At 37.2% G+C, this 22,691-nt stretch overlaps 1 protein-coding gene across 3 annotated transcripts in view; it reads right to left on the bottom strand.

Annotated features, from left to right (window-relative positions):
* The window catches only part of FAM83B (family with sequence similarity 83 member B), an 86,430-nt gene that overhangs the window by 57,973 nt on the left and 5,766 nt on the right, over nt 1-22,691 (bottom strand). Inside the window, exons 2-3 of one of the 3 annotated variants that reach the window (XM_060022057.1) lie at nt 15,682-15,824; nt 8,557-9,060 (exon numbers count right to left, since the gene is read on the bottom strand). In XM_060022057.1, coding sequence (XP_059878040.1) covers nt 8,557-9,000 — 444 coding nt within the window. In that variant the 5' untranslated portion in view covers nt 9,001-9,060; nt 15,682-15,824. Of the gene's footprint in view, nt 1-8,556; nt 9,061-15,681; nt 15,825-22,691 lie in introns of those variants that run through there. The other 2 variants (XM_060022058.1, XM_060022059.1) reach the window with 2 other exon arrangements.

The following is a 22,691-nucleotide window of genomic DNA, read 5'->3' as shown; positions in this document are numbered from 1 at the left end:
TGTGTCCTTTTAAAATAAAGCATATTTCAAATTGATCATGTCTCTCTTTTGCCCAAAATTCTCCAGTGGCTCCCCATTTTACATGGAGCATAAGCCAATGTCTTTGTGATGGTCCATGAGGACCTCCATGATACCTCTCTGAACTCACCTAACTCATCTCCCCTTTGCTTTCTTGGGTCCAGGAACTGGCATCCATACTGTTCCTCTAACAAACAAGAAGGCATGTCCCTGCCCTAAAGTTTACCCTATGTCTAGTCTGCTCTGCCCTCAAAGAGATGCAGGGCTCATTCCTTCTTACCTCAAATCTTGACTCCAATGTCACCTTCTTGATGAGGCCTCTTCTGAACAACCAATTTAAAATCGCAAACTAACCCCTGCCACCGCTCTTAATCAGCACTCCTTACCCAGCCATATTTGTGTTTTGTTTTTTTCCATAGCACTCCTAATTTATTACGCTTATTAAAATCTAAATCTCCCTATTTGTCAGTAAGCTCCATTCAAAGATAGGGTTTCTTTGGTACTTTATTCTCTTCCGTATCCTCAGAATTTAGAACTCTACTTGACACACAGCAGACATTAAATAAATATTTGCTGAATGAATGAGTAGCTTGCCATACTTGTCACCTGTTAAGACTGGCCAAAGGCTGGCTGACCCAGTCATAGTTGAACCAAGAAGAGGCCAGAGGACAACCTCATTGACTGCCCTTCTCTTACTTCTTTGAATGTCTCCTTTATTTGAAACTCAGAGAACCCGTTTCTGTTCAGGACATCCTGATTTAGTCTGCATTCTAGGTGCTACATCTCATCTACGTATCATAACCTTCTGTCATTTCCAGTAGGTCACTTCTGACTTCTAATAGTAACCCCACAATGGCTTTGTACCTGACCCATTTAGAAACCAGTGCTTCCACATCCCCACCAACTGGTCTCCATCCCAGACCCTCTCAACCAGGTCTTCTAAAACCTCCATTTGGGAATATGCAGCTATTAATAGTTTCCAGTTATGACCCTTTTAGATCATCACCACTGACTTAGTCACACCTATCACAAGATAGCAGATTATTCATCAGTAAAGTATGGATAATAAAAGTACCTATTTCACAGGAAGGTATGAAGGTCAGTTTAAAGTACTGCATGCAAAATACTGACCAGTACATGACACATAAGTGCTCAATAAATTACGTGTTCCTGTTACTAGATAACATAAGATAAATCTTTTACTCAAAATCAGATGCTAGTTCCAGTCCTGATAATAAAAGCAACGTTTTTCAAGATAATTTGAAGAGCGACTAGTTAAAAGACATGAATGATTGATATAAAAGTATATGCCACATGATGAATCTGTGGCAACTACAGGAGAATAGGCAGAATCCTTGGAATACAAACATCTGTCTGGTGTGAGAGCCACCCTCATCTCAAAAGGGTCCCCATAGCAACCCCCCATTACATTTCACATCTCATTAGGAGGACAGATAAGCAAAAGAAAGTTATATCCCTTTATTCTCATGGAAGTTAACATTTGATAAGATACTTCAATGTGTACCTGAGGTCCTAAGCTTATCATCCCATTCAGCTGCAAACTACATTTTATGTATAACATTTTAAACAAAGATGCCTACAGAGTTCTCTTCATCCATGTTCCTTCCGCTTCCTATTAGAATACTACTTGCCCCGTTCTCCTGTGCAGGGTTATTTTTCTGGCTTGGCTCTAAAGGCATCTGAGTTTGCAAAACTGCTAAATTCTATCCCTATGAACTTTAAGTATTATTTAGACATTAGGAAAACTGAATGTTTTATGATCATAATGTTTTATGATTAGCTTTGCCATTCCAACACACTACTAAAGGTGTATTATCAGAAAAATATTACACACTTCAATAAATAAATAAGTTTTTAAAAATTTAATCCTATGACAGGAAGGAAAATGAGTAAACAAATTATCATAAAAAATAAACTGTCTATTTCAGAGAACCCAGAATACAAAGAACTAAATTTTGTCCTATGGTCAATAACAGGCTCTCTCAAAGTTCAAGAGAAAGATTGTACACACCACATGCAGTCCCTATAGGAATTGCTTCTCACAGCTTATTTTGGAAAAAGAAAAGAAAAAGAATTAAAGAGTACCAAAGGGTAAAAACTGAGAACAGAAAATGGTCTTAAAAACATTTCCCTTAATCAGATAAATCATGCTCACTCTGAAATAATTCAAATTCAATAATAATAATTCAAATCGGTTAAAAATGAAAATCATGGGCGATTTAAGACTTTACCTGATAAGACATAGCCTGGTAAAGCATCTGAAACTCATAAATCACACATGACTTTAGTATACAAACCAAGCTGGAGGTCTTATATAACAATTTTTTTTATTTTTTCATACACCAGATTTTTTGCTTCCACAGAGCAGAAAAACAGCCACTCTATCAGGAAAGCAAAGTCTTTTAATCTAAGACTAATTATGGTAGACCTTAAATAATATACCTAATATTACTTTTTGAATTACATCAGAATATTTAGTAAGTAATAATAGTTCATAAACTCAGAGTTACTTAAACCAACTTTTGACCCGAAATGGCAGGTCTATAATAAATATGAACTTTAAAAACTTACAAAAACTTGCTCTTCTTTTTTATAAATATGGAACCCTTGTATAATGTCTTTATTTAAAAATCTAATAAAATTATCACTTTTAAAATTCAAGATGAAAATGGAATGACTACCTTTTTTCCTCTTGGTCTACAGAATGTTCCCCTACCTCCACCTTAGCTTTTCACCAGAACTCTGTATCTTTTCAGATCTTTGGATCTTTATGTAAGAAAGCAGGTTTATAATTTTTTCTTCAACTCTGAATACCTGTCCATAAAAGAGATGCCTTTTCTGCACATCCAGAGTATAAAATTCATACATCTAAGCTGTCTTCACAGTGGGTCTTATTTTCAAATATACAAACTTATGTTGAATCAAAATTTTCCCATTTTGAACTTTCTAAGCAGTAATACTGGGAAAATGCTATGTAGATTGCTAATGCAGTGTACATAATCACCACGATACTTCAGAAATGGGTTTGAGTCATTTCAACAACAGCTAATAACCCTGGCTGGCATTCCTGGTAAGATGCTGTCTTGTTACATACTGGACTTGGTCATTCATTGCTCTCACTTTTAAAGAAGAAATGCCAAATCACAGTGATGCAAAAATACAGGCTGATAAAACAAATACTGTATATTAATGCATGTATGTGGAATCTAGAAAAAATGGTATAGATGATCTTATTTGTAAAGCAGAAATAGAGACACATGTAGAGAACAAATGTATGGATACCAAGGGGGAAGCGGGGGTGTGAGAGGAGTTGGGAGATTGGGATTGACACATATATGCTATTGATACTACGTATAAAACAGACAACTAATGAGAACATACCACATAGCACAGGTAACTCTACTTAATACACTGTAGGGACCTAAATCGGATGGAAATCCAAAAAAGAGCGGATATATGTATATGTATAGCTGATTCATTTTGCTGTACAGTAGAAACTAACAACATTGTAAAGCAACTACACTCCAATAAAAATTAATTTTAAAAATACAGGCTGATGGATTCTTTGACAAAATAAAGGTCTTGAGTAATGTAGTAAGAGGAAAAGTAGAAGAAGGAGAAGAAGGGGTCGCCATCATCTCAACACCACACGCAGGGTATTAAACATATGGAGGTGTCATGGTAGATAGGTCAGCCAATTCATTCCACTCTCTCAAGGATCCTATGGAGTATTAGCATCTCCGTTTTACAGATGAGAAAACTAAAGCTCAGAGAGTTTGTAGTATAATGTCTAGTGCAAACAGCTGTTTGAGTTGGGATTCAAGCCAGCCCTAACTGACTCTGAGATTCAGAGCCTTCATGTCATTCCAAGAAGTCTCTTTGAAAAAGAGCATTATTTGAAATTGGCAATTAAAAGAGGCTGCAGCTTTCTGTGTAACTGTGTTAAAGTAACTGTGTTAAAGTAACTGTGTTAAAATCATCAGGGTTATTGTTAGTAGTGGAGGATAGGAGTAGAGAACCAGGAGTTTGGCATATAGAGAGTATTCCCATGCAGACACAGTGAGAGTTAACATTGTAAAGTCAGTACAATTTTAAAAAGATTTTTAACAAGATCTCTCGCTCTCTTTCTCTCTCTGTCTCTTTCTCTCTCTGTCTCTGTCTCTCTCTGTCTCTCTCTCTCTCTCTGTCTCTCTCTCTCTCTCTCACACACACACACACACACGTATATACACACACACATAAAATGCATTTTATTCAAAGAAAAGCTGTTCAAATTAATGTCACAGGATACTAATGTCATTAAATCTTACTAAGTAAAAGCTATTTTTTGGAAGAAACTAATTTTGACTCAAATTTAAACAAAGAAATATTCTTTGTGTTGGAATGGGAGGGTGCAGAGAGGAAATTCTTAATAAAAATTGGGAATATCAGGAGAGAGATAACCCTAGTCTAATAAAGGCACTGACAAACACATAAATATCACTTAGCTGGGCAGGATATGGCTGCAAAGTAATAGTGATGAAAGTGACACACTATGACACAATTATTATTATTCATATAATGAACTAATTCAGTATAACATATTGAAATAATCTTGAGGTGGTAAGTGCTATTAGAGATTTGGATAAGAACATTCGATTTAAAAAACCCTAAAATGCTTTGCTTCATGTCTTTCATTAAACAAGTGAAGATACCTGTGGTGTACAATGACTTGTTCAATCCATAACTAGTTAGCTATCAAGCCTCTAGTCCAGTGCTACTTTTATAACACCCATCAAATCCCAGAAGCCCCCATCATTAGTCCACCTTCCCTTTTGTGGCAATGGGCCACCTGGTAGTAAATGTTTCTCTGTATTACTAAGAATTCTGAGGCTGTAACAGACACACCTAGGAACAGTGACTCAGGGAGCAACCAAGATCTGAACTCAGGAGATGCAGGACAGAGCACCTCAGGAATCACTTCTGCCCTAATTCTCACTAGACTTTTGCTTATGTATCTTCTCGACCCCATATTTCACAAGAGTAAGAGTCACATCTTATGGAAGATGCTAGCCTAGAATTAGGAAACAGAGAGGCCAACAGCATTCTGGTTAAACATTTACATATTCAAGACTACCAGAAATGGTTACTTTAGGGATATTTATCACTGAGTGGACAGAAGAAAAATGACTTTAGTGAAAGATGACTTTTTAAAGTAATTAGAGGGGACATTTTCATAACACAGAGTAGAAGTAATTAGGAATAAATGCATATATCATCTTGGGAACACCTCTTGACAGACAGATAATTACCTGGGAAAAGTCTTGCTAGATGCTATCAGACTTTATAAAGTTGAACCAAATTTAATTATGTCAACCACACAGTGAAAAATAGAAGGAAGTTAGGAAAGAGCCAGTAAATAAAAATAAGACCATTTTAGGGCACAGGGTATTACCTGTAATTAGATTTTCCCAAAGGAAAATTGTCAAATAGCCAAATAAGCAAATATACAAAAGAAAAAAAAAAAAGAAATGGAAACAAAAGAAGAAAAAAAAAAATCTCTCTGAATAACCTGTGACAACTGACATAAATGAAATGAACAAATACAAACAAATCTATGGATTTTTGAAATACTATAAAGATTATATTCTGCTTATAAAAACAGAATGATTCAGAGATAATAAAACTAATGCATATAAATTAATGAAATTCAAAAACAAAGTATTTTCAGTGGTTATGATCAGACTTCAAATGATTGGACCTCTAAGAAAACTGCTTTTGGCTCCTTTCTATTATTTTAAGATTTTTTTTTTCCATTATATGACATTTATTTTCATAAGCACCTTATCTTAATTGCAAACAGAGCAGTGAAAACGAATTTAAGTTCTTCTCTGAGATCATTTCCTGGATTCTGCTTTGCTGGTTCCTAGCTCTACTTGTTATGGCCTCATAGCTCCACAGAGTTTCGTAATGTTGATTAACAAAATAATTTCACAGAGGCAAAAAACTTTATTCTATTCACTAAAATAAACATTATTCAAATACTTTATGAAAAAAAAGATCATCCTCTTCATACATTTCATCCTGTCATGACAATTCATTGAGAGTTACCAATAAAGAGAATTTGTCCTCTGAAAATAGTTCAGAAAAAAGAAGTTTATCATAATAACTAACAGGCTTGATTCTGAAGGTTTACAAGAGCCTAACTTACCTGCTGAATAAATGATAGTCATGAAAAGCAGGCAGAATATTTAAAAGGCAATGTGTTTCAACAAGCTGGTATTTCATAATAATATTTGCTCTTCTTATTTTAACATTTTTCACAGGACCTTGTTCAGTTATGGGCTAAATAGTCTAAAATTTTGTAAAAATGTGATCAATAACTTTTTCTTCTCTGGAGTATTGGATCCTTCAAAAATCTTTAAACTAACATAGTGACATATGAAGAAATTTCCAAAATATTCGCAAAATATACATCCCATGCATTTATAGCCCATTTAACCTCAATATTTATTGCATCTGATTAGAAACAAACACATTCTCCAATGCTTTCGGGGAAAAAAAAAAGGAAAGAAAACCACTAAGTAATCTATTATGATTTATATTCAATTTCAATATACTCAACTTATAAAGTTCAAATAATTCTCTTTCTTTGAATTCAGCTTGGATATGTATATACAAGGTAATATACATACCTTGGGTATGTATAAAGGTAGAATTCTTTCTTATTTTATGCCACTTAGATTTGGTGAAAGAGAAGCAAAGCATTACATTATTGTTTTACAGTTTGGACTTTGAGTTCCTCAGCTTGTTAATTCAAGTAGGAATTCTAAGCAGACGATGACCAGGCAGAGGATATTACTTTTAGAGGCTCACTAAATAAATAGCTGCCACATTAGAAAGAAAAATACATCAGATGGTCATGACTAATGTTCAGTTTCCAGTAAGTGCTAGCCCAAGAGCTCATGCTAGCTCCTGAATTTCATTTTGTGCCACAGAAATGCAATGCCCCGTAGGAGATTAGCTGTGGTGCAGGCTAATGAACTCATAACTACTAAGTTTACCATAATAACAAATATTAAGCTTCACTGATGTATTTTTCAATTTTCAGTTAACACTGTAGTTCAAAAACATATTGTCTCCCCAAGAAGAAATTCACAAATGTTCGTACTTGATATTTGTTGTTTTACCTTTACAAGGACTCATATATTTTCTTGACTTCTGTTGTTTCACAAAATACAATTGTATACTTTGTTCTCAGAGCACAGGATAGTCCAGTTTTAAAAATCCTCATGGTTCAATTCAGAAAATTGAACTGACAGTTCAATTCATTCAATGAAAGTTTGGACACCTACCGTGTACCTGATTCTATAGCTAATGTTTAACAACTGGAATAGATTAGTGCTCCCTTGATGTAACCCTGCTAAAGGAGTTAATATGGTTACAAGGTCAGGTTATTTGAGTTTAAAAGGTCCAGGGAAAAAAAAAATCACCTTACTTTTGCAAAGCCTGAGTTTGACAGTAGCCTTGGAACACTGTGTCTTCCTAATGTGAACGGGAGGCTCTTAGTTGCCTGTCTTCTAAACTACCATGTCCCTGTGGGTTTCAAGGGTCTAATATGTCTGTACTTCATAAAAGCATGCTTTCCCAAGCATCTCTGTGTCTTGTTGACATGAAAGAAAGCAATGCCGTGTATGTGTGCATCGCAAGGCCCCTTTTAGGTCTAAATTTCTATACTGTATAGTATCCATAACTAAGAAATAGACACTTCATAGTTAACAATCATAACTTTTTGATCATATACTTTAAAACTCAATAAACAGCCTGGGAAATTTTGTTGTAGTTTCCAAAGCATCCATCATGGTGGTGAGTACATAGAAAACTCCCAAGAAGCTTTATTAGATTGATTAAAAGAACATTTCTACAGTTTTATCTGAGCTTTAAAATAGAATTTCTGAGATTTATAAACCAATATAAATATTTAAGAGAGAGTACAGAGGCCCTAAAATGCTAAGCACCTCAGGACTTTACTTTAGAATTTTACATTATCAAGCCTGATTTTTCACCATTTTCACACAACTTAGGAAATAAGTAAGAAAATCTATGCTTTATTTAATAGGATAAACTATATCCAGAACAAGAATTAGGGCTCAGTCCTGTTAAGAACAAAGAAAAATTCACCAGATTTGCCAACCACATATTTCCTTTCAGAGATTAAGGAAAATGTAAGTGATTTAGGCTATGAATACATCAAATCATCTCTTTTCCGGTCCATACACCTCAGCCTTCATGGGTGAAGATCTCTCATGTACGTGATGAAGAGAAGGAAATCTCCACCTGTAGTAGGAACCCAACACCACTCTCTCAGATATTTACAAGGTATGGGAAGTTACAACCTTTCTACGTATCCATATATATATTTCCTGAAATAGGCATGGTCTATACATATAGAGACTCTTTCATTAACATATATGTCTGTTATACTACTCTGGTGATTTTCCACATTTCAAATTTTTCATTTATAAATAGAAATATTACCTTTCTTGCTTCTTTTATCATCTTCCGAATGGTTTCCTTAATTGTAAATAGTTGTGCTCTTGGTGGATGAAAGAGGAGGTCAATTTGGGTACCCCTTACGAGTCCAGGCATCACGTATGGCCAGCCCAATTCAAGATTTGGAGCTTCCACATCAGACTCAACGGGCCAGTAAGTCCCTGAAGATGAGGTATCATCGCAGGAATTATCAGTACCATATGCTGTGCTTTGTGCCACTTTTTGAACATTTTTCAAAATATAATTAATTTCTTCCTCGGCTAGAAAGTCTGACACTCGTTCCTTGGCAAGAAATTCTTGGTATGCATCTAACCCCTGTTCAATCAGTGTGTCCACAGCTACTCGATACCATTCCTTGTAGTGAGGTTCAATGTAATTGTCTAATTTACATTCGTCATTCAAGGAGGAAAGCATTGATGAGTTCTCCATGCTTGCAAACCTTTGACAATGGCACTTTCAAATGCCCATTCGTGCAGGGATGAGAGGTATCTGGGTATTTAAAAAGAAGGAAATCAAGATCAGTTAGAATTCTGTAATCAAATGTTTCATAATCCATGTCAACTGTTATTTTTACATTTACTCATAAAAATGAGTACCAGTAGCTCAATATGACATACATTTCATATCCAAAGTGGCAATAATAATACCATAATTCACATATCTATCACAAATAAGCTAAACAGAATCCCATTCACAGACTGCTAGCTGATATTCCTTTTCCAGGTTACCTCTAACTTTAGTTTCTCATCTAAGGAAATACATCTTCCTTTTCTGATATCCAGAAAGTCCACCCTCCTTACCTTTAATCTGGGATTACACATGGTGTGATCAGTTTCTTTTTGGTTTTAAAATATTTTAAAATAGAATTAGAAGAAAACCAATGCCTGGCCAGCCATTTATATAAATCTTACTGATTACTTGTTATACATATATCCTGATGAAATATAAAAAGCACAGAACACTTGTTTTCCAGGAACTTATTAATTAGATGAAGAGGCAAAAAGTACACACAAAACTGTTTGTTACCCACTTTGAACAAAGACATATATTGCTAAGGGCCAAAATGAGTACTGTCTGTAGTCAATGCTTTCAGAATAAAAGCAAGTAGAGATCAATATGGAATAAAAGAGTTACGGATAGCCTTGCACAGGAGGGGGGCTTCAGGTGAACCTGGGGCAATGAGTAAGAATATCATCAGGTGGAAAGAAGGAATATTTTCATCCCACATAAAAATGTAAAGCATAAGAAAAGCACAGAACAGGTATGCACTTGGTGCATTCAGGAGTTAATTTAAAAAAAACAAAAAAACAAAAATAAAAACCTTGGTCTGCTGGAAATTAGGATCGTTGTATTAGGGGTAGGAGATAAAGTTGAATAGACAAAATGGAGCCAGGTGTGGAGGGCCACTGGAGACTGTTGTGATTCAGCAAAACTTGTGTTTAAAACAATTAGTCTGGCAGTATCAGGGGAGTGGAGGAGAGACAAGTAGCTAGGAGAGTCTTTCAGAGTTCAAAGTCTCAGTGAGGACGTGACAAGAATATTCAAGTGATGGTTCAAAGCATGAACTCCTGAAATTTGATGGCTTGACAACATACAGGTGATAAAAAACTTCAGGACATCAAAGACAATTCAAATTTCTCATAGGAATTAAAATCTGCCTATCTGAGCTCATGCCCCATCCCTCATGCCCACAAAATGTTATCTGTTCCATAATTCCCTGCATGAGATACTGGACTGGACCTTATCTCAATCAAATAAGGGACTTTCTAGGCTTTTGAAATCAGGATCTTCATTGTGTGGATTCAAACAAAGTACAACCCTATGATGTGCTACAAGCACAAAAGGGCTTATTTGACCAAAAACATCTTTGTCAGTGGCCGTGCCCTAGTTTACAATTTTCCACTTCACTCAGACTTTTTGGTCTCAGGTTTACCAAAAATTGAATCTGATTTGGGAGGGTAACCCAGGAAGCCATTACCATTTATTAACTCCTTACCTGAAAATATGTAACAAGAGTCACTACTCATAGACAGAAGTCGTGAAGGAATGGACAATAAATAGGGTCATAAGTTCTGCTGGGGGAGAAAAGATCAGAAAAAGATCCAGCATATAGGAAGGCAGAGATGAGGAGTGAGGAAGATACAGGGTACCTTACGTTACTATTTTAGTGCAGATAAGCCTACGTCCATCCCTAGGCTCAGAGTTTTTACAGAGAAAATCTAGCAGTAATGAAAGCCTAAAGAGTAAATCTGATACAAAAATAAAAACAGAACATGTCCCTTTTGGTCTCCTAGAGGGTCCTCAGCTTGAGCCATAACTTGATCCAGGCCAAGGAGACTGAACCTGTCCCTGGGTCCCAAGACCGTCAGGCTGTGCAATGTGGCATCTGAGTTCTGGGCAATACCGTCTTCCTGCCCCACATGGTATTATGGTGGAGCTTTGGGTAACACACTCTCACTCCTCCATGTGCAGAAGGAGGAATAAATACCAAGCTGTCTGCTCATGTGAGAGATACAGTATGAAGAAGTAAAATTTGTTTCTTTTATTACCTAATTACATTTAACTTAATCTATTGACATGCACCAGGAAGCCAATGAGGAAACTTTCATAAATGTCTCAATCTTGTATAAGGTGCCATCTTCTTTCGAATGACATTTTATTTGAGTCCAGTGGTTCTCAACAGGGGAGATTTGACCCCACCCCCATCCCAAACAAGAACAATGTCTGGAGATGTTTTTAATTATAAGGATTTGTGGGGAGGGTGCTACTGGCATTCAGTGTGTAGGGGCCAGGGATGCACAGGACAGCCACCCACAGTAAGGAATTCTCTGGTCCAAAATGTCAACAGTGCCAAGGCTGAGAACTCTTCATCAAGTTGCGCACTTCCTACGCATGATATCATACTACTAATTGATGACTTTTTGGTGTTCATTACAGTTCTCTTTGGCACATAACACTCATTTTTAACAAAGAAATAAGGTTTTTATTTGCTTGAGAAGATCAATCCATTTGATGAAAGTATAGTTCCCTAAGGTTTAGTGAGGTGTGGTTCTCACTTGATAATTCCAGTCCATGAAGGGACAAATATCCAGGGATGACATGAAAATCACACAGATTATCTGTAATTGTTAAAAACAGTAGGTAACTTCTGATTGTTCATAACAATCCCAAGTTTTTTGAGCACTCATTTTTAAACTTTTAAAATTTAACTTTTGAATTCCTATAACTTATGATGTTAACTGCCTATGACTTATCTGGAAATTAAAATGCAAAAAGTGCTTTAAAAAACTATATTCATTTCTTAGCTTTACCTACGCATATATATACACTCTGCAACTATAAAAAATTTATTGTTGAACTATGTGTAAGCTGAGATATCATAAAGATCGGAGGGATTAGGAAAGTAAAATAAAACTAGGAGGATAAAGTGGAAAGTTAATTATGAAGGAAAAAAACAATTGAAAATGAGAAAAAAGCAAAACACTACAGGGCTAATCAAATAGCAAAGCCAGAAATGATGCAGAAAAACACAACAAAGGAAAAATACAACAGCCATAAGCACTGAAGCTGAGATATGATTTATAAGGGTTAAGAAATAAATACACTTGATTTGTCCTGCTGGAGAGAGGCTATCTTTCAATGTCTAGAGATATCCATTTATTGCAAGAGGTGTTTACAAGGGATACTTATAAAGGAGCCATCTACAAACAAATTTTAATGGAGGAGAGCAAGGTAATGGCACCTACATAAACAGCTACTGCAATAAAATAGCAACAGTATTTAGTTACAGACTTAATATAATACTTTCAAAAGTTCAATTATTAAATATTGGAAGGGCTATAATTGAGGATAAAATGAATTGGGTGTACCTTTAAACATACAAAAAGCATTATTTAATTCATAACCATTAAAAACTCCTAGAAAGTATATTCTTTCAACATACAGGATAGAGTTAATAAGTAGAGAAAAATAAAATCTTGCCATGATATGAAAGCTGAGCAGAGTGCTAGGCTCGGCTGCTATTTAAGTGACTCAGTCCAGAAAAAGAGCCTTGGAAAATACATGATTCAAATCCAGGCCCCAAACCACTACACACTGCATTTGATATCAAACCTTTAGTGTGACTTGAGGGAAGTATAAATTCCAAATGTTAAATCTGTAAACACAAAAGCTATAAACAAGGTATAAAAGAATAGATTTCAGTGCATGGGCCACTCTGAAAAACAGTTTGGCAGGTTCATTTATAAAACTGCATATAAATACACAACTAACACATGAGGCAAAAATTGCACGCCTGGGGTTGATCCCAGAGAAATGAAAACTTATCTTCACACAAAAACTTGTATATGGGGCTTCCCTGGTGGCGCAGTGGTTGAGAGTCCGCCTGCCCATGCAGGGGACACGGGTTCGTGCCCCGGTCCGGAAGGGTCCCGCGTGCCGCAGAGCAGCTGGGCCCGTGGCCCATGGCCGCTGGGCCTGCGCGTCCGGAGCCTGTGCTCCGCAACGGGAGAGGCCGCGGCGGTGAGAGGCCTGCGTACCGCAAAAAAACAAACTTGTACATGAATGTTCATAGCAGCTTTATTAATAATAGCTCTAAACTGGAAACAGCTCAAATGTCCTTTGCAGGTGAATATTATACAAACCGTGGTAACCTCAGACCACGGAACATTAGTCAGCTATACAATAAACTAACTTCTGATGCCTGCAGCAACCTGGATGAACCTCACGAGGATTACGCTGGGTGAAAAAAGCCAACTCCCAAAGATTCCACACTGCATGATTTCATTTATAAAATAGTCTTGAAATGACAAAGTTATAAAAATGATCAGATTAGCGAATGCCAGGGGATAAAGAAGGGGTCGATGTGGCTATAAAAGGGCAACAAGGGGCATTTTTGTGGTGATGGAAACTTTCTGGATCTTGACAATATCCACATCAATATACTGGGTGTGATACAGAATGACTGTTTTTGCAAGATGTAACCACTGAGGGAAACTGGGTAAAAGATAACAACGAATTCCTCTGTATTATTTCTCTCAATTTCATGTGAATCTACAATTGCCTCAAAACAAATTATACTGATGAGCAATTTCATCTGCCTTGAATAGAAAGCAAAAACAAAAACAACACATAGCTGGGAGGGTGAGAGCTTGTGTGTAGGCTCACACCACCAGGTTCAAAGCCTGCTTCCCAAATTACAGTAAGTCCCCTACATAACAAACCTTCAAGTTGTGTCGAAGATGCAAACGTGGGTTCCATCAACGTCAGGCGTGAGTGAAATTGCAGCTTGCCCTCTGATTGTGTTAGCTGGGTACATAGGCTAACTTTGTTGGACTTAACGAACAAATTGGACTGAGGAATACACTCTCGGAACAGAACTCGTTCATATGTAGAGGACTTACTGTATTGCGAAGCTCTTGGACAAGTGACCTATGTCCACAAGCCTCAGTCTGTGTTTGTTACCGAATGCAAGTTCATGTTCCTGACCCCCAGTGAGGCCAATCAAACTGAAACATCAGAGTTTGGAGCAGGGAAAGGCTTACTGCAGGGCCCAGCAAGGAGAACTGGTGGCTTGGGTGGCTCACACTCAAAAACCCCGAGCTCCCCACAGGGTTCTAGCAAAGCATTTGTAAAGGCCAGGTGAGGGAGGGACATCTCAGGGAATGTGGTCATCTGAGGCACAGTTCTCTGATTGGTTGATGGTGAGGTACCAAGGTGGTGTCACAAGGGTTAACAATGTCAATCCTTAGGCTCCAATAGGTCTAGGGACTATGTGGTCATGGTCATCAAGTAGTTAATTTCTTCTATTTGGTGGTGGTTTTTAACATCTGAAAATCTCAGGAAATATGAGATGCTATTATTGGGGGGTACTTCAGAGAGGAGCTAAAGCAGAAGATAATGGGGCAGGGGTCTGTCCCAAGAAGGCCCCATAGGGTCCTACTCAGTTACATGTTAGTGGCATTAGGTCATTCTAAGGAATAAATGAGGTAATACCCTTAAAATATTTAGCTTTTATCATAATTATTATTATACTACTATTCGTATTTTACGTTTTAACAATCTGTTAGAGTATAAACACTATAAAGATACAAAAATTGTTTGTTCACAAGAGTCTTTTAGGATTCAAAAAAAGGTAGTGTTTTCTGTCATCCCATTAACAATGTTATGCACTGTTTTGTCAACTGCAGTATTAAGCAAACAGCCAAACCTAGTCTCCATTTGTTTATGGTTTCTGATCTAAGAAAACTCATTGAAAGACTTCTGAAATAAGAAGAGGTCAGTGGAAAAATGCTCCAAGGAGAAATTACAAGCTTCTTAAATGACAGATAGTCTGAGGTTATGATTATTTCATGTGCAAGCAGCTGGCCCCAAATCAGGACTTTGACTGAAAAATACCAAACAGATCAGAGTTGCCAGTGTCTTTGAGGTCCTTTTCCCAACTTCCATCTTAGGCTGTTCCTATTCAACTATTGAATGCTGTTATGAATTCAATTGTGTCCTCCAACAAAATATGTTTAAGTCCTAACCCTCAGTACCAGTGAATGTGATCTTATTTGGAAATAGGGTCTTCTTTGTAAGATACAGGACATAGACAAATACACAGGGAGAACTCCAAATGAGGACAGAATAAGAGATTGGAATGCTAAGGATTTCTGGCAACACCAGAGTTAAGAGAAAGCCACGGACAGACTAACCCCTAGAGCCTTCTAAGAAAATGAGGTTCTGAGGAAACCTTGATTTCAGAGTATTAGCCTCTAGAACTGTGAGAGAATAAACTCTATTGTTTCAGGACAAAATTTGTGGTAGTTATAGCAATACAAGGAAGCTAATATAAACACACATAGGATTGTCTTTATTTGTAAACCTTAAAGAATGTAAAATAAAGGAACTTAATAAAAAATTAATTTACCCTCCACAAGTAATTTCAAGTGTTTTTCTAGTTTATGTGGTATTATAAAACCAGTTCTCTGACATAACTTCAATGTTAGGCAAATTTCACTAAGGGACATTTTACAGTCTTTTAAATATTGAGGAAAAAATGCCTCATATCACTCTTTTTTTGGGGGGTGAGAACTGACTCTTATGATGTGTATCAAAATGTCTACTTACAGGGCTTCCCTGGTGGCGCAGTGGTTGAGAGTCCGCCTGCCGATGCAGCGGACACGGGTTCGTGCCCCGGTCCGGGAAGATCCCACATGCAGCGGAGCAGCTGGGCCCGTGAGCCATGGCCACTGAGCCTGCGCGTCCGGAGCCTGTGCTCCGCAACGGGAGAGGCCACAACAGTGAGAGGCCCGCGTACCACACACACACACACAAAAAAAATATATATATATATATATGTCTACTTATAGAAGATGAGAACATGTTTTATAAAGGATTGTTTCAGAACATCCCTGTCTTATAAAATCATAATCTATGGTGGACCACTGTTCAAACTCATGTATCTCTTCTTCATTCAAATTTGTACCTGCCAAGATAAGTTTGACTTTGATTATCAGAAATTTAAGATGACAATTAAAACATTAAAGAAGTTACTGTTAAATTAAAAATTCACTATAATACTGAAGCTGCCAAGGACAATCTGATATCTAATTTTGGCATCCAAATGTATTAGGAGATTCTAAGCTGGCTTCATAATAACACTTAAAACAAAATTGTCCAGTATCCAAGAGCACAGGTCACAGGCTTCCACAGAGCAGGCCAAGGAATACATGCCTGCGTGGCACACGCAATCAGAGTGTGGGTGTAGATGTCTCCATACGTGAGTCACCTACAGAATCACCCATCTTATCAAACTCATGAAAAGCACAAAACTAAGCAGCTCCAACTCATTTTATAAATCCCAAATGAAAATTCCATTTGCTCAATATCTAATCATTTATTAGTTTCCTTAATCTCTTTTAATTGGGGATAGAATGATGATCACTTTCACATCAAAATAATTGCAGGGTTTGTTTATATTGGCTGCTCTTCAATATATTTGCACCCCCAGTCTAAACTATAGTTCAAATGTAAGAAAATAAAGGCCACCAATTTATGTTAATGACATTAAAACATAATCCTTCACTACCATTTGGAAGGATTTATTGAGTAATTCCTGTAAAGAAATTTGTGGGAAAAAGAATAAACACTTTACTGAGAGAACATATACTTAATAGTCAAACTGCAGAGGATTACTCTATGCATGGCTTAAAATGCAAGAGAAATTAGAGTAAAATTACTTTTTGACCAATATCTAACCTGTTCCTGAACTGTGTTTTATTATGATATTAGTACACCAGAAGCTCCAATGGATGAAACAAGGTCATCCTGATGGGTTGTAACTTGTGCCAAAATGATCCATCTCCACCTGATCCTGATAAATGTGTGTAACAACCATTTGGACCAATAAATAGAAAAACATTGATACAGTTTACGGAATTGAACAATAGCATATATATTAGATGCCAGAATCAATATTCAAAATGAATTCAAAATGATCTTAAGTAGTGAAATATAAATTTATTTAAATTTAATAAATCAACTGGATAGGATTAAACTCAATAAAATAAATTTTAAAGTTTGAATTTACATTTAAAACTAGCTATACAAGTATAGGATGGAGGAGGGTTTGGGAGCAGATTATGTCATAAAGAATAGTTGAATAATTGGAATGTTTAGTCCAAAGAGAACACAAAGATAGGGCATATTAGGGTAGTCTTTAGTTACAAGAAATGGTGAAGCAGAATTATTTTAAAGGCAAATGACAAATCACAAGTTGGCTCAGTGACCCAGAGTGGGAAAGATGGCCCAGGATTTGACTTCTGCTCTGCCACATACTGGTTGTTAAGACCTAGGTCTTCATTATTTCAGGGCTCCAAACCTCGTGTTCCTCACCAGGAAAATGGGTAAAATAACAGTACTGATAGCAAAGGGTTTCTATAAAGACTAAATGAGATTAAAGCTTTACTCTATATCAGCCATAAAAACTGCTAAAAATGGTGAGGTAGTCATATAGGAAGGAGTTTTATTTAGTAATAAGGCTCTATTTTTCTTTCTTACTGAGAATCCTCTCTCTGTATGTAATCACACAGAGGACATATTTTTGGATAGAGTCCTATAATGTGTCACATATTGGCTTCCTGGGGGACCCTTTGCTTTAAAATTTTAACATGATGTTTATTTGGCCTTCTGAAGAGACCTGGGATACCCACAAACTCACGAACTTTGTTTGGAAGCAAGGAAGTGGTGAGCAAAGCGTTTCTTAGGTGTAACAAAGACCTGCCTACTATGCCCTGTCCTGGATTCTCCAGAGTCAGCCTTCACAGTTTAGCTTCATTCTTTTGAAGTTAAATAAACAACATTATACACAAATGCAAAACAAATGAACAAAAAAACCCAAGAAAGTCAGAAGGTGTCTCTAGTAGTTTTAATAGCAGGCAAAAATGCTTCTGTTATGATGCTATATGGACAAGAAGCAGGCTACCAAACTACAAAAGAGCAAAATTATAACTAAAGAAAATTCATCCAAAACCAAAAGGAAACACACACATAAAAATGAGAGTGCTTGTCTTAGAGTGGTGGTTCTATGAGTGATGTTTTAAAACTTCTTTACACATTTCTGTATTTGCCAGATGTGTATCAATGAATATGTATTGTTGGCACTGGGGAAAAAGAAAGTTGATAAAAGAAGTATCCCAACAGTTATTTTTGACTTTAGAATGTCCTCCTCTTTTTTTCAGTCATGTGCTAAGTTGACTGTAATAGGTAATTTAAAACTCTGCATATAATAATTATTAGACTCTGCAGTCTAATAATTATTACAAAGAACACATGAAAAACTACAAAATGTCCAGAAAATAAAGCTATGGTCACAGGGACCACAAAGAAAAAAATAAAATTAAAATAACTCCATGTGGTTAACGAGGTCTTACTAAGTAGCTCAGAGATGCACAGTGTCATCCCCAACTCTCAGGGGTCAGGACCAGAACCAGGGCAAGGAGTGCCACAGCACTCGTGGCACCTGTTATCACATCTGATACATCAATTAAAGGCCTTATTCACTATACCTCCTTCTCTAGACTAGGAGCTCTGGGATAGAGGAGACTCTCTGTTTAGCACACTCATTAATGCTCAGGATGGACATAATTGTTAAATAATAAGCTAATCACATACTGCCTTAATAACTCAAAGTAAGAGAATGAGAGTTGATTAAAGTATGATAGGTCAAAAATTGCCAAAATATAAATTTTTTTATAAAGCAATAATACCCATGCAGAACTTTTAAAGATAGAAGCAACTACTTGTTTATATTAACTAGAGGTTAATTTTTTGACAATACAAAATATTACCCATTTGTAAAGCACTTCTAAGAAAATAATTAGAAACCCAGTGACTGCTGTAAGTCATTAGATAAATCCAGATATCTCTATCAAAAAACACAAACACTTATTTCAAATGAGCACTTTGTCAGGAGAATGGAGATGTTATCAAGTGTCACTTGGGGATTCTGACAAAAATTTGTATTTGGAAATGTTTAATTATGTTGAAGTCATTCTGAAAATGGTTTCTGTGCATTTAACATCTTTACTAGAGTATAATTGCTTTACAATGGTGTGTTAGTTTCTGCTGTATAACAAAGTGAATCATCTATATATATACATATATCCCCATATCCCCTCCCTCTTGTGTCTCATTCCCACCCTCCCTATGCCACCCCTCTAGGTGGTCACAAAGCACCAAGCTGATCTCCCTGTGCTATGCAGCTGCTTCCCACTAGCTATCTATTTTACACTTGGTAGTGTGTATATGTCAATGTGACTCTCTCACTTCGTCCCAGCTTACCCTTTCCCCTCCCCGTGTCCTCAAGTCCGTTCTCTATATCTCTGTCTTTATTCCATTCCTGCCCATAGGTTCACCAGAACCATTTCTTTTTTTTTTTTAGATTCTATATATATGTGTTAGCATACACTATTTGTTTTCCTCTTTCTGACTTACTTCACTCTATATGACAGACTCTAGGCCCATCGACCTCACTACAAATAACTCAATTTTGTTTCTTTTTATGGCTGAGTAATATTCCATTGTATATATGTGCCACATCTTCTTGATCCATTCATCAGTCAATGGACACTTAGGTTGCTTCCATGTCCTGGCTATTGTAAATAGTGCTGCAGTGAACATTGTGGTACATGTCTCTTTTTGAACTATGGTTTTCTCAGGGTATATGCCCAGTAGTCGGATTGCTGGGTCATATGGTAGTTCTAGTTTTAGTTTTTTAAGGAACCTCCATACTGTTCTCCATAGTGGCTGTATCAATTTACATTCCCACCAACAGTGCAAGAGGGTTCCCTTTTCTCCACACCCTCTCCAACATTTATTCTTTGTAGATATTTTTTATACACCTGTTCCATTAGGAAGGAAAAGAACAAATTTTCAAATGCATAAGATGCTAGAAATGTATTGGGTTTTTCTTTTGTTGTTTTGTTTTGTTTTTTGCAGAACACGGGTCTCTCACTGTTGTGGCCTTTCCCGTTGCGGAGCACAGGCTCTGGACGTGCAGGCTCAGCGGCCATGGCTCACAGGCTCAGCCGCTCCGCGGCATGTGGGATCTTCCCGGACAAGGGCACGAACCCGTGTCCCCTGCATCGGCAGGCAGACTCTCAACCACTGCGCCACCAGGGAAGCCCTCTTTGTAGATTTTTTGATATGGCCATTCTGACCAGTGTGAGGTGATAGATCATTGTAGTTTTGATTTGCATTTCTCTAATGATTAGTGATGTTGAGCATCCTTTCATGTGTTTATTGGCAATCTGTTATCTTCTTTGGAGAAATGTCTATTTAGGTCTTCTGCCCATTTTTGGATTGGGTTTCTGTTTTCTTGATATTGAGCTTCATGAGCTGCTTGTATATTTTGGAGATTAATCCTTTGTCAGTTGCTTTGTTTGCAAATATTTTCTCCCATTCTGAGGGTTGTCTTTTCGGCTTGTTTACAGTTTCCTTTGCTGTGCAAAAGCTTTGAAGTTTCATTAAGTCCCATTTGTTTATTTTTGTTTTCATTTCCATTTGTCTAGGAGGTGGGTCAAAAAGGATCTTGCTGTGATATGTCAAAGAGTGTTCTTCCTATGTTTTCCTCTAAGAGTTTTATAGTGTCTGGCCTTACAGTTAGGGCTTTAATCCATTTCGAGTATATTTTTGTGTATGGTGTTAGGGAGTGTTCTAATTTCATTCTTTTACATGTAGCAGTCCAGTTTTCCCAGCACCACTTATTGAAGAGGCTGTCTTTTCTCCATTGTATATTCTTGCTTCCTTTATCAAAGATAAGGTGACCATATGTGTGTGGGTTTATCTCTGGGCTTTCTATCCTGTTCCATTGATCTATATTTCTGTTTTTGTGCCAGTACCCTATTGTCTTGACTACTGTAGCTTTGTAGTATGGTCTGAAGTCAGGGAGCCCGATTCCTCCAGCTCCATTTTTCTTTCCCAAGATTGCTTTGGCTATTCAGGATCTTTTGTGTTTCCATACAAATTGTGAAATTTTTTGTTCTAGTTCTGTGAAAAAATGCCATTGGTAGTTTGATAGGGATTGCACTGAATCTGTAGATTGCTTTGTGTAGTGTAGTCATTTTCACAATGTTGATTCTTCCAATCCCAGAACATGGTATATCTCTCCATCTGTTTATATCATCTTTAATTTTAAAGTCCTGTGTTTTTCAATGGAAATAGTGATACAAATTAGCTGTAAAGCATGACTCATTTCACCTCTGTTATTAATGTCAGTTATATTATTAAATGGATTTATTTCAGCAGGAAGGAATGATTCATTCTCTGTTTAAATGAATTATGATTACAGACGTTTGGTATATCATTAAGGTGAAACTGGCATCGACGATATATTCCAGAGCAGCCTGGAGAAGTTTAAAAGTCCACATTTTCTTTTTAACAGCGTGATAAAACACAGCAGTGTGAGGCTTCTGTTTGTCCAATAAATTATCCTGTTACAAAGCCAGATTATGGTTTCGAGCAGTATGTAAATCTCTCCATTCTAAAGGTACGTAAAACTTGTGCGAGTCACTTGGTGGCCGTCTGGGTTATCAGACCAACTGGGGTGTCACAGGGCTTGTGCTCAAGTGACCCTTATTTTACTTAATAACGACCCCAAAGCAAGAGGAGTGAAGATGGCAATTCGGAAACGCCAGAGAGAGGATGTAAAATGCTTCCTTTGAGTGAAAAGGCGAAAGCTCTGTACTTTTCATCAGGAAAGAAAAAAAGGTGTGTGCTGAGGCTGCTGAGATCCACGGGCTTAGTAGTACAAGATGAGCACTTTCTTCTAGATACCTTGAAATATTTACGAGAATGCGTCCACTTTAGGAAGAAGCTAGAGCCATGTGGCTGACAGGGTCTTGGTGCTCCACCTGGGTGTCAGGCCTGAGCCTCTGAGGTGGGAGAGCCGAGTTCAGGACACTGGTCCAGCAGAGACCTCCCGGCCCCACGTAATATCAAACGGCCAAAGCTCTCTCAGAGATCTCCGTCTCAACACTAAGACCCAGCTCCGCTCAAAGACCAGCAAGCTACAGTGCTAGACACCCTATGCCAAACAACTGGCAAGACAGGAACACAGCCCCATCCAATAGCAGAGAGGCTGCCTAAAATCATAATAAGCTCACAGACACCCCAAAACACACCACCGGATGTGCTTAGCTAGCTATATCACAGTTGAAATAAAGTGATCCTCTTTTATTTTCTCCCAGAAATTCCCCCTAAAAACATGTGATTGGAAAACTAGCCCATAAGCTTCTTCATTGGCTCCTCTCACTTGTTTATAAAACAATTGCACACGTAGAAATTAGTTAATCAGGTCTAAATAAAGAAACACATTTTTTAAATGTGTAAAATGCTGCTGTATTTGTATAATGGATTCTAGGTCTTGTGGATTTCAGGGAAACAGTAACCTGAGTTCCCTGTGATCTCTCTTCGTAACTGTGCTTTAATCTCTCTGACCGTGGTTCTAACCCGGAAAACTGTAATGACAAGCAATCCCTACAACAATGTACATTTTCAAGTGGAAAGACCCTGGCACTGTTCTGAAGGTGTGTTATCACTGGTTACATTATCAAAAGCTATCTTCTCTGTGCTTCAAT

The sequence above is a fragment of the Delphinus delphis genome, chromosome 10 (assembly GCF_949987515.2).
Source record: "Delphinus delphis chromosome 10, mDelDel1.2, whole genome shotgun sequence".
NCBI lineage: Eukaryota > Metazoa > Chordata > Mammalia > Artiodactyla > Delphinidae > Delphinus > Delphinus delphis.
The sequence above is the reverse complement of the archived record's forward strand: the minus strand, read 5'-3'. Positions and strand labels throughout refer to the sequence as shown.